The sequence below is a fragment of the Lynx canadensis genome, chromosome D4 (genome assembly GCF_007474595.2).
Source record: "Lynx canadensis isolate LIC74 chromosome D4, mLynCan4.pri.v2, whole genome shotgun sequence".
NCBI lineage: Eukaryota > Metazoa > Chordata > Mammalia > Carnivora > Felidae > Lynx > Lynx canadensis.
Window position 1 is genome coordinate 59,758,935 of NC_044315.2, and position 13,023 is coordinate 59,771,957.

Sequence of the window (13,023 nt, forward strand, 5' to 3'; positions counted from 1 at the left end):
TGGGATTCCATACCCCATCCTGACCCATAGCTCCAGGCCTTACTTCTGAAACCCCAGGGCCCCAGACCTTGTAGGAATCCTTGCTTCTCTGCTCATGCATGGAACCTCTGCAGGCTTGTGGGCAGTGGTGGCTCAGGGCTGGGCAGTCTTGATAAGATTCCCAGGGCCCCCGTGAGAGAGTTTTCCAAAGTCCTGGGAGAATTCCCGTTGATAACTTCGATGCATTCCCATTAACTAAACACCAGACTTTTTCAGAATACACCAGTTTTTCTACCATTGTCCTTTTTCTATTCCAGAACCCAACCCAGCATATAATACTGCATTTAGTATAATGTTTAGCTTTGAGACGATGCCGTGCACACTCTTGTAGCTATCTTTTGCTCTTTACTGTCCCACCATGAATAAGTAGGGTGCCTAAGACCATCCTGGGTTACATGTCTTGTGCTAGTATAATCATTAGTAGAATCCCTCTCCATTGTCAAAAATGTCCTGGTTTGGCAATAAATTATATAGTCCTCCTAGCCATGTGTATCTTTCCACACCGTTAAACACCACCCAAAATTTAGTGGCTTAAAACAACCACAATTTCTTCTTTCTCGCTATTCTGCGGGCTGTTTCCCACAAGGCGTTCCCCCTGGTCTGCGTTGGCTTGGCTGGGCCTGGATGGTCTAGAGTGGCCTCACTCCTGTATCTGGAGCCTAGGCTGGGGCAGCTGAGGTTCTTTCCACTTGCTCTCTCAGTCTCCAGGAGGCTAATCCCAGCTGGGAGGCCTGGTGGTGGTGGCAGAGTCTGCCTGTAACAGGAGAGGGCAAGGCAAATACCCAAGCCTTTCCAACTCTGCCTCCACTTGTTTGCTAATGTCTCATTGGCCAAAGCAAATCACGGGGCCAAGCCCAGCCCCAGGGGTGGAGAAATAGACTGATGGGAGGAGCTAATGATATTGTCCATCTTTCAATCTGCCACACTATTTTTTTTTTCTTTGAGAGAGCGAAGGCAAGCAAGCCAGAGGGGAGGGGCAGACAGGGGGTTTTGGGGGGTAGGGCAGAGAGGAAGAGAGAGAGAATCTCAAACAGGCTCTGCACCATCAGTGCAAAGCCCCAGTGCAGGGCTAGATCTCACCCTTCCTGAGATCATGACCTGAGCAGAAATCAAGAGTTGGAAGCTTAACTGAGTGAGCCTCCCAGGTGCCCCTACCACAGTACTTTTTAAAATAGATTTATTTATTTTGTGGAGAGCACAAGTGGGGGAGGCGCAGAGAGAGGGGGACAGAGGATCCCAAGGAGCCTCTGCTCTGGCTGACAGGTTGACAGCACAGAGCCTGATGTGGGGCTCAGACTCATAAACCCTGAGATCATGACCTGAGCTGAAGTTGGCCACTCAACTGACTGAGCCACCCAGGAGCCCCCCTGCAACACTATTTTTAATGACTTCAGAAGAGAATTCACTGTACTTTACTTAGATCCCTGTTGTTGGATATGAAATTTATTTATGATTTTTTTGAGTGCTTATAAACAGTACTGTTAAGCAACTCTCTTAATGCATAAACTTTGTATGCATTTCATATCGTTATCTTGGATTCTATTCCTAGACGTAGACTTCCTTTCTTTGTCAAGTGATGTGAATTGTTTGGTTTTTTTCCCATTAGGAAAATTCAATTTGATTTTCTAAGTAACAGACTTGTTGATATTAAAAAAGACCTTTTATGAGTGATATTTTTTGGCATCAGGAATCCCCAGCACATCATTTGTTTCTTCAGTATTTATATAGATACTACTCTGGGGCTACATTCCTTGAAGATGCTACCAATTCTGGTAAGTGAACATTTTACCCAAGCGTGGCTTACTTGTCATATCTTCCTTCCCCAGTGACCTTCTGCCCCCCAATTACAGCAAAGCTCAGCTGACTGAATGGCATTCTTCTCTCAACTCCCTAAATAAGCACCTCGGTGAGTGAGGTTTGTGGGATTCCACTCGGGTCTCTTCAGAACTCTGTTCGAGTAGTAGCCAATCATTTCTGTGAGAGTCTATCATGAATTCAGGGGTGAGGGCAAGTCCCCCTGGAGGAAGGAGGGAATGTAGATGGAAGAGTGAATTTCTGGGAGTTCATGTAGGATCTCTGAAACCTTGCCTGGTGGAGCCCTCTTCCTCCCTCCCACAGCTTCCTGGTCACTGCCCAGCTGGCAGCCACACCAGCCACACACTCTGACCCCTGAACCTTGACCCCAGCAAGGAGTCAGAGCAATGGCTCCAATGACCTCCTGTGAGGACAGCTTGGGGGTCAGATCCTAAGCATGTGAGATGCCAAACGTGTGTTCTTGCAGTCAGAGAGATGTGGGTTTTACCCCCAGCTCTGTGTTGTCCCAGCTCTGTGACCCTGGGGGAGTCATGGTGTCTCTTGGCTTTAAACTGCTCCTGTATAACATAGGGATCTCAAGAGGAATAATCAAGGTACCTACCTTGTGGAGTTGCTATGAGAATTACAGCCTGCAGTCCAGTTGTAGTCCAATGCCTGGCTTACATGGAGAGTGTTCAATAATAAATGGTAATATTTAAAAATGCTCTATATCAAAGGCCCTCAAACTCCTACCCATGGGTCCCTGCTTGTCTGCAAATAAGTTTCACTGGAGCACAGCTGATCTCCTTTGCTTATATATTGTGTCTGGCCACTTCTGCTCTACAATAGCAGAAACAAGTAGTTGCAACACAAACGTTATGGCTGGCAAAGCCGGCAATATCTACTATCTAGCTCTTTATAGAAAAAGTTTGTCAAGCCTTGCTTTAGAAGATATATGATATTTCCATCTCCTTTGGGGCTGACAGCAACTGGGAAGGTCAGTGGTATCATTGTCCCCCTGTGATAGAGAAGGACTCAGAGAGGTGAAGTATCCCGCCCACAGTCACACAGCTGATGAAGTGTCACACCTGCACTTGACCTGGGTACTTTGGTTAATAGTACCCACCATTGCTCCCAGGGCTCTCAGGTTTAGAATTGCAAAGGTAGGGGCGCCTGGGTGGCTCAGTCGGTTGAGCGTCCGACTTCGGCTCAGGTCACGATCTCACAGTCTGTGGGTTTGAGCCCCACGTCAGGCTCTGTGCTGACAGCTCAGAGCCTGGAGCCTGCTTTGGATTCTGCATCTCCCTTTCTCTCTGCCCCTCCCCTGCTCATGCTCTGTCTCTCTCTGTCTCAAAAATAAAAACATTAAACAAAAAAAAAGAATTGCAAAGATATACTTACAATGCCGAGGGTAAGTGTCCCAAGACCCTAGATGATAGCAATGGCTGCCATTTATCAGGCACCTCCTACGGATGGACATGGTGCTGGGCCCTGGTAACCAACAGGGTGGATCACCCCTTGGGTGTTTCCAGTCCAGAGCAGAAGTCAGACCACGCAGGCTGTTACAGCAGAGCAGACAGGTGACCAGCGTATTTCTGGGGTCACAGCTTGGTTAAGGGTCATATAAGATCTTGCCAAGGAAGTGATCATCCGGTCAAGAACTGCAAGGCAAGTTAGAGTCAGCCAAGCCCAGGGCTGGGGAGAGCTTTCCAGGAAGGAAGAATAGCACACATGAGGAGGCTCAGGGGCAAGACAGAGCTGGGGCTTTGGGGGAAAGGAGAACATGGCAGGTGAGGCGGGAACATGCCAAGGGGCCAGACTGTGCTGGCACGTGACCTTGTGGGGGAGGCTGGGCTTCGTCCTGAGGGAGTGGGAACCCAGGGCAGAGTTCTGAGCTGGAGACGATGAGGTCAGAGCGGGAAGAGGCCAGCACGGTACAGGAGTGTGGAAGAACAGATCAGGGTGAGGATGTGCCGGCCTAGGAAGCTGCCCTGGGGATGGAGGAACCAGCTTCAGAGCCTCTCCTCACAGTTCCACCGCATGTCTGCCCTCCCTGGGGTCCTAAATCTACCCCCAGCTTCCCTCCGCCCCGTCCTCTTCCTCAGCCCTTGTCAAAGACCGACCACCGCAGCATCTTTGTGCTGTCTTTCAGTTTCTAGAACTGCCAGCAACGTTAAACATCAGCTGCTTATCTTCGATACCAAGAGTTGTGCTGAGTTGATTGTAAAGTGGGAAGCAGTAGAAGCGTAGGAGAGAAAATCAATCAGTCAGCATCTGAGTGTTCTGCTAGTCCGTTCACTTAAGGAATTAACCACAGACACGATCTGTAAACTCTGATTAGTTTGCACCCTTGTTTTATGATTTGGTACAGCCATCTGAAAAGGGTTTTATTAGCCTTGAAACGGAGTCAAGAATGAGGGTTAGAGTGGATTCAGAACAGATAAAGACAACTCATTTGAGGTCCTTATCTTGGGCTGTCTGGGACTTTGTAAGGAAGGAGATTCCAGCCTCTGGGCCAATGATCTCACCTCAGTTATCTTCGCTAAAGGGAGACACTGCCTTGCTTGCAAAGGGGAAACTCTAATCTCCCCTCTTCCTTCTGGAAGAGCAGCTGACATGTTTTGTTTCTGCCCATGGAGATGCCTACCACATGGGCTGCGTGATGCAGATCCGCCTGCAGTACGAGAAGACCTGGCAGGAGTGCCTGGCCCGCGTGCAGGAGTGCAAGGTGGGTGCCCTTCCTGGCCCGCCCCTGCCCCTCTCCAGCCTGGATCCCCTGCTTTTCCTCCTCGTGTGCCCCAGGCCCTCAATGGCCTCTGGGCATCCCCCTGCCCGGACTCCCCACCCCCAGTTATTCCCACCCATCGCTCAAGGTATAGCCCGGCATGACCTCCTGCAGGAAGACTTCCCTGACCCCACGGATGAAGTTGTACACTCTCTGATCATGTCAGACTTCAACCTTGACCATCTGTACCACTTACAGCACTTGACATTATTTATTCAGTGGAGGTCGTATGGGGGGGAGGTTATTTCCAGGGCTTCACTTTTTATAAGTAGCGCCACCACTGCTGTCACACCCAGCCCTTCGGTCCACCCCGCCTGCCTCTGTTACCAAGTGAGACGGTGAGTTCACTCACAAACTGCTTCGATTACAATACCTGGTTTTCTGGGGTGCAGGGAGATGTTTTGTCGATATGCCCCCTCCCTGCATCCTGGCTCCAACAAGTTCCTGCTACTTCACCCCTCCTGAGTCTGTAGAGCTTTCGTTCTGCCACCAAGACTCGGAGGTGAGCAGAATTCACAGGAGGCAGAGTGCTTTACAGTGCCGTGTGGGGCCAGTGCTGCATCCCTGTGGGCTGACACTCGCGTTGAATCCTACAAGCTCCTGCAGGGTGGGTGTCCCCGGCCCTATCTGGCGATGAGAAGACCAAGTCTACAAAGGGCCCAACGGCTGCCCATTTGCTCTGTGGCCTTCGGGGCAGCCACATGCCTCTCAGTCAGCTTGATCAGAAGTAAAGCCTGGAGGGAGAGAAGGGAGGGAAACCATTGCCCTAGGAGAACCTTCCCAGGACCATGACCCTGACAGCCTCCTCCCATCCCCCTGCTGCCTGGGACCTCCCAGGAGCCCAGTGGCCCTTAGTCCTGGGTGCTGACCCTTGTGCCCATCCTCCCTTCCTTTGTCGGGCACAGCAGGGGATAAGCTGAAGTCAGCACACACCCCAGGAGCGTATTAGACTTGACAGAGGAAGGGCACTTGGTTACTCCTATTCAGCAGCATCGGAAGTATACAACTAGGGACAAGTTTTCATTTTGGGGGAGATTGGTTTATAGTAGATTTTGTGCAAAAAACAAGGCTTTATTAATATGAAGAGCCTGCTTGCCAGTTGACACAATTCAGTTTTAGGAAATAGGAGCTGGGTCTGACATGCAGCAACACTGAGGCCTGATTATACCTGTAGAGTCTATGGTAGGTCGGTTCTGAGTTCAGATCCCGGCCCCACCCCTTGCCAGAGGTGTGGCCTCCAGCAAGTTCCTTCACTTCTCTGAGCCTCGGTTTCCTCATCTGTGAAACGGGGCTAATTGGAACACCTTCAGGGGACTCAGTGAGACAACAGGGACAGCACACAGCACCTGGCCTTGGTGGGCGGACCGTAAAGATGGACCATCGCCCCCACTGTGAGGGTCTCCCCTGCGGCTGGGTGAGAGGCAGCCCTCGGGGAGCAGGGCCAGGCACCGAGGTCAAGCCCCCACTGGTCCTAAGCCAGGCTCGGCCTTGCTCCCCTCCAGAAGCAGCTGCTGGACTGGAAAGCCTTCACTGAGGAGGAGGCAGAGAGCCTGGTGAACCCATACTTCTTCCAGATGGTGGGAGTACTCCAGAGCAAGGTGGAAGAGGAGCTGGAGCTCTTGGACGTGCGTAGCTGGGGACCCACACGGCTGGGGAGCGGGGAGGGGGTGTCACCCGGAGTGCCAGGCTGTGAGAAGACCAGGAGTCCGGGGGCCTTCAACTTTCCTGTCACTAGTGAGTCCATCCCCCTTTGCACAGCCAGCCCCTTTGGCGCTCCAGGCTCATCCTCGACACCCCAGCTGCCCTCTGACACGCGTGCTGCACAGGACTCAGGTAGCGAGTGCTCCTTGGAGCCCCTGCTGAGTCTGGGCGCTGAAGGGCCACGAGCAGTAATAAGCCCCCGCCCCCAAGAGGCTTAGAGTCTGGAGCTGGGTGAGCAAACGTTTTCTGCAAGGGCCACATAGTAAATATTTCAGTTCTCTGTGAGCCAGTCAGGTCTCTGTAACAAATTCTCGCTCTGCTGCTGTCACCCAAAAGCAGCCAGGGGCCTTGCGGAAATGAATGGGTGTGGCTGTGTTTCAGTAAAGTTTTATTTATTTGTGGACATTGAAATTTGAATTTCATATAATTTTCACATTAGTAAATATCTTCTTTTGATTTTTTTTTTTTTTTTTTTTGCAGCTAAAAAATGTAAAATCTATGCATAGCTCTCAGGGCCAAACAAAAATAGACCGAAGGCCAAATTCAGTTCACAGGCTAAGTTTGCTGACCCCTGGCCCCAGTGAATGCCTAAAATACATTTATAAAATGGGGAGAGGTGCGGATTTAACAGCAAAGTGTGGTGGTTGGCTCAGATGCTGAGAGTCAAGGAACTCCAAAGAAGGAAAGATTCCCAGGCTGAGATGGGTGTGGCCCACCCAAGGGCCCAAGCTGGTGTCTAGGATGGCTTCTTCCTTCTTCTAGGTCTGAAATTTCTCCTTGTTCCCATGAGGGACTTCAGTGGGCATGGGACAGGTCTAAAGATGGGACTTCGGGGTCAGCCAAACTGAAGGGTTGGCTTTGGGCAGACCAGAAGCTGTCCCAGAGGAGGGAGGGCCGTGAGCCAATGTGGGATCCAGGAAGATGACCCTGAAGGATGGTGCCCAGGCAGTGACAGCCAGCCCTTGGCGACGTGGGACCTCCACTGGCTGGTGAGGGAGCCCCATGAGGCAGGGCCTTCTCCCCACCCTGGGCCCCTTCTCTGGGTTCTGCCCCTGCAGAAATCCTTCGAGGACCTGGCCAAGCAGACAGAATGTCAGAGCTCGGATCTCCTCAGCTACTTCCAAGAGGCCGTGAGGCTGTGGGAGGCACATCAGAGCACGCTGTCCGAGCAGGAGCTGGAGCTGGAGAAGAGGATGGAACAGCAGCGGCAGAAGCACATCCTGGAGGAACAGGTGCGGCTCCTGGCACCCAGGGGAGCCCCTGCAGGGAATGAGGAAAGGGCCACACGCAGGTTGTCAACGCCCAGATGACTCTGTTTGGTGCCTGTAACCTTAGCCAGCATTCAGAGGCAAAACCAGAAAAAGAAAATGAAAAAAAAAAAAATCCCACCATTTTTACTTCACATCGTAAATAAAAATTAACCCCAAACTTATCTTAGACTCAAATGTAAAAGCCTCAAGCTAAAAAACCTGCACAGATGGAGAAACCAAGGCTCACCTTGGTCATGGGCCTGGATGGTCATAGAAGAAATCTATACCTGAGTCAGGTCTGGGCTAGTGATGGGTCCTTGGATCCAAATGTGTTTGTAAGAGAGTGTGCATAAGAGACAGACAGACCAGGGGTGTGGGGCATTTACTTACAGCAGTCACCCTGTGCCCCCAGGAGATGATCTGGGCCCCCACCCCACCTGCCTTCACAAGGTCTAGGGAGTGGAGGGGCACACCCAGCATCTGATTTCAAATACAGTTGGTGACAAGGAGAGCAAGGAGCAGGCACCGTGGGAAGGTGTAGTGGGGGCCTGCCGGGGCCCGGTGGGTGTAAGGGACAGGTAGTCCCTGAGGAGTCCCATCTGAGCTGGTTTCCAGAGATGTAGACAGAGAAGAATATAGGCAGAGAGAAGAGCCTGGAATATTGAAGGTAAATGTGGTGGCACATTTGGTGCCCCTTTTTATAGGAAAAAGTCCTGCATTTGCCCTGGGGTGCCTGCATCTGCAGTGGCAGGGTCTCTGTATGCCACTCACATGCCCTCTCTGAGCTTTGGTAACTCGCATCTACTTCTTCCTATTTTGGGGATGACTTCCAGGCCCAGGAAGCCCACCTTGATAAGCTCTTGGACCAACTGAGGCAGCAAAGCCTTGAGGAAACACTGAAGCTTCACCTGGAAAAGGCCAAAGACTTTTTGAAGAATATGAAACACAGGTAGGCAGGCCAGACCCCAAAAGACAGAAGGGGATGGCCTGAAATTCATAATCAAGGTCAGAGGCTGCCTGCTTTGGAGTCCAGGGTGTGCTTAGCAAGCTCAAGATGAAAATGTTGCCTCTAGCTTTGGAGAATCTCCTACTGGTCCTTAGCAGGTCTGCTTTCAGCCAACACAGAAGCTTCCAGGGAGAACTTTGATCCGAAATGTTTATGGAGGGCTATTTCAAGGCCATGTGGTTTAATTTTTTTTCAAAAATTTTTAAGGTTTATTTATTTTTGAGAGAGAGACAAAGACAGAGTGTGAGCAGGGAAGGGACAGAGAGAGAGGGAGACACAGAATCCGAAGCAGGCTCCAGGCTCTGAGCTGTCAGCACAGAACCCGATGCTAGCCTGGAATTCACAAACTGTGAGATCATGACCTGAACCAAAGTCAGACGCTTAACCGACTGAGCCACCCAGGCACCCCAGGGCCATGTAGTTTAAAAGTCAGGGGATAGGGGACGACTGGGTGGCTCAGTCGGTTAAGCGTCCGACTTCAACTCAGGTCATGATCTCACAGTCTGTGAGTTTGAGCCCGCGTCAGGCTCTGTGCTGACAGCTCAGAGCCTGGAGCCTGTTTCGGATTCTGTGTCTCCCTCTCTCTCTGACCCTCCCCCGTTCATGCTCTGTCTCTCTGTCTCAAAATAAATGTTAAAAAAAATTTTTTTTAAAAGTCAGGAGATGGGCCCTCCTACTACCTTTTGAAATTTTAAAACATATGTGTTCTTTGTAAAAGAAAAAAAAGTTAACCAATACAAACATGTAGAAAATTTCCCCTCATTTCTGCCCACATCTTCCTTTTGCGGACATGTACATTATTTTATGTGGATATATACACATACAGAGTGTTTTAAAATAAAGTCTAGGGGCGCCTGGGTGGCACAGTCGGTTAAGCGTCCGACTTCAGCCAGGTCACGATCTCGCGGTCCGTGAGTTCGAGCCCCGCGTCAGGCTCTGGGCTGATGGCTCAGAGCCTGGAGCCTGTTTCCGATTCTGTGTCTCCCTCTCTCTCTGCCCCTCGCCCGTTCATGCTCTGTCTCTCTCTGTCCCAAAAATAAATAAACGTTGAAAAAAAAATTTAAAAAAAATAAAGTCTAGATCATCCAATGCAAATAGATCTATAACTGCAGATATCTTTCTATTTTCTAATATCCATGTAGAATTCTTTAATATGGATGCTTCATAATGGTTTAACCATCTCCCAATTGATTAGCTTTTTAAGATTGGTTCCAATTTCTCAATATTAAAAACAGTTCTCTGTGAATTACCTTAAGTCTTCATGCCTTTGTACATCTAATTCTGTAAGGACCATTCACAGATATGAAATTGCGCTGTCAAATGATTGCAGTACTTAGTTCTTGCCTCCCTCCCTCCCAGGTATGAGTGTTTCCACAAGACCCTGACAAAGGAAGTGATGGAGTACCCAGTGCTCACACTGAGAGAACTCAACTCCTACAGCTCCACCCTTAGCCAACATTTCTATGTTCGTGAGATCTTTGAACAGGTATGGTCAGGGCTGCAAAAACCCAGCCCCTCACCAAAGAGCAAAGGGGAGAGGATATCTTCTAGCTCTGATCGGCCTTAACTTTGAACACCTTCCTTAACTCCTGCCCAGTGAGAATCTATCAGGAAATCAAGGAGGAAGAAGCTAGAGGCATTTCTAAAAGAGACCATCTCTTGCTTAGATTAAAAGAGGTTGAAGGGCTCTGAATTCAGGCATTCTCTGTCTGGATGTGTTTGTATATCTATTGCAGTCAAATACAGCAGTTACAGAGAATCCAGAGTGGGTATTTCCTGAAGGGCAGGTACACCTCACTAATTTTGATTCAGCTTCAGTTGCCTTTAGCACAGTGTCTTGCACATGATTCAGACACAATGAATGCTCCCTGGGTAAATGTATGAATACCTGGAATGTCCTGGTCCAACACTCCTAGAGTTTGTCTTTTTCCCACACACCCAGCCGGAGTCTTGTATGGCCAGACCTGAAAATACTTGTGGTAAACACTGAAACTAGATGAGGCTTTCTCGTATATACAGGGTCCCCAGATCCTCAGAGAATCCTTCCTCTCTGGATGGAGCTCTGTTCCACTTGTTAGTAAATGCTTCATATGGTACCTAGGTTAAGGTGGAGCTCAAGTTATACAAGGGTGGGCTTACCATCTGCGCTTTGAGATCAGTCTGGTTGCCTGGGTTAAAGTTTAGGTGCCATTAGGATCTCCGTGTCACAAGGGAGGACACTGAGTCCCGTGGGGCTTAAGGAACTTGGCCAGGGTAACTCAGCTTGAAAGGAGCTGGGATTCAAATCCAGACTGCAAACTCTACAGCCCACACTGTGTCATGTTATCGACATTAGCCACAACACAGTACATTCGTGACTTCATTCAGAATTTATAGGGTTAATGAAGGGGTTCCCAGGTCATGTAAATTATGTTCATTCTGTATGTTCACATCTAGCACTGGGAGCAGCAGATTCCTTTCTGCCTGTTTGCATCTCTCAATTTATACTTTCTTGCTCTTTGCCCCAGATCACTACCAAAATGTCAGAATGAGAGTTTATTTATTAACACCTATTGTGTGATAAAAAGATTTGCTAGCCTGCTTGGGATTAAAGAAAACTGATTCCCTGGTTTGGGAATACTCTGATTATCCCAGTGAAATAAGTAATCAAGGCCTGTATCAGATGAAGGGGAGGGATGGGTCCTTTTACTTAAAAGAGATGCCCTTAGAAGTGGCATTCTGGGAAAGGCAGTGCTGCTCACTCAGTGTCCTGTGTTTTTTCTTTGTAGACCTTGGATGGGGAAGTCATTTTCAAATTCAGGGAACCAGGTAACACTATTATAATTCAATCTGATCCTCTCTGACTTCACTCTGTACATTTGTTGGCCAGGTAGGCCCAATCCAGGTGACCTTGGTAACATTTTTTTCCTTGTGCTTTGGGGTTGGTCATCAACAGAAGCACAGGAAAAGCTCTTCCAGGAGAGTATGAGAAAACGGAGGAGTAAACAGAGAGCTAAAGTGGAAATGAGCAGAAGTGAGGACAGTGCAAGCGCAGGAACAAGTTCATCCAGGCTAGCGGAAGAGATGGAAGGAGAAGATCAAGACATCGAGTCTTCCTTAAATGAAGAGATGGCAGCGAGTCAGCAGGAACAATCTGCACTGAGCGACGAGATGGATGAGTCCAGTGAGGAGTCTATTCAGGGGTTAGAAGAAATGCAAGTTAAAAGAGACAGCTCCTTAAAACCATCCCAGAACCAGGAAAATGTGATGGTTCAAGAAGAGGAGACAGAGGAGGAAGAGGCGAAAAAGAAGGAGAAGGAGAAGAGGAGGAAGAAAAAGAAGAAGGAAGAGGAAGAGGAGGAAGAGGAAGAGGAGGAACATGAAGTGGAAGAAGAGCAGGAGGAGGAGGAGGAGGAGGAAAAGGAAGAACATGAGAGTTTATCTGTGGATGAGGTAGGCCAACAATGGATTCATTCCTGTGTATGGAGAAAGTGTGCTAGGCTCTCTCTCCATATCCCTACTACAAGCTGGAGTCCCCAGTGGTGCAGTCTCTGTGGGGATTTACGCATGTGTGCACATCTTTTACTTCCGCCAACAGGGATCCAATTCTTATCTGATAACAATGCTTTTAAAAATTTACCTTCTTCTCCTAACATCTTACCCTGCAACTTACTCTGAACTCACCCGTGAACTGTATGACTTCCCTTGTCCATTTTTGGTCATCTCTTTCCCAGCTCCTCTTTGCAGTATAGACCAACCTAGTCTCTCCATTCCTCCTCTTTTCCCATTCTCTTGTTGTGTAGCACAAAAGATCCGCATCCAAGTCGGCAGATAGAGCTCTCCTTGGAGTGCAGGGAAGTGACCCTCATATTAATAAATCTTGTCCTCAAAACACATTCCAACTCACAGAATAGTAACTTGAATGCCATAATTGCAAAATTGAAAAAGACCCTTTTCCTATATTGCTGTGGAGAATTGGCGTACTTGTTTTGCAACAGGGATCCCAAATTCAAATGCCCACAGGCATGTAATAGGAAGAGGTCTGGAGACCCAAGTGTAAAGTAGTGACAAGTGATGAGAACTATTATTGTCTTAGTCCCTTGGAGCTTCTGTAACAGAATACCATAGACTGGGCAGCTTATAAACAACAAAAATTTATTTCTCACAATTCTAGAGGCTTGGAAGTCAAGATCAGGGTTCTGGCAGATTTGGTGTGCGGTGAGGGCCCACTTCCTGGTTCATAGAGAGCCAGCCATCTTCTCACTGTGTTTCTGTGGAAGGAGCAAGGGAGCATTCCAGGGTCTCTTTTATAAGGGCACTAATCCCATTCATGAGGCCTCTGCCCTCCTGACCTAATCACCTCCTAAAAGCTCACCTCCAAATACCAACACATTGGGGATATGAATTTTGGAGAGCATCCAATATTCAGTCTATGGAAACTAGGCAGTCATTACTCAGCTCCAGACAAT

At 48.9% G+C, this 13,023-nt stretch overlaps 1 protein-coding gene across 1 annotated transcript in view; it reads left to right on the plus strand.

Moving 5' to 3' along the window:
- Nucleotides 1-13,023, plus strand: part of CCDC180 (coiled-coil domain containing 180) — a 65,146-nt gene that overhangs the window by 13,988 nt on the left and 38,135 nt on the right. The window contains 9 exon segments of the mRNA XM_030292825.2: nucleotides 1,866-1,945; nucleotides 4,473-4,561; nucleotides 6,121-6,243; nucleotides 7,378-7,551; nucleotides 8,403-8,518; nucleotides 9,935-10,061; nucleotides 11,344-11,383; nucleotides 11,511-11,854; nucleotides 11,900-12,007. Coding sequence (XP_030148685.2) covers nucleotides 1,866-1,945; nucleotides 4,473-4,561; nucleotides 6,121-6,243; nucleotides 7,378-7,551; nucleotides 8,403-8,518; nucleotides 9,935-10,061; nucleotides 11,344-11,383; nucleotides 11,511-11,854; nucleotides 11,900-12,007 — 1,201 coding nt within the window.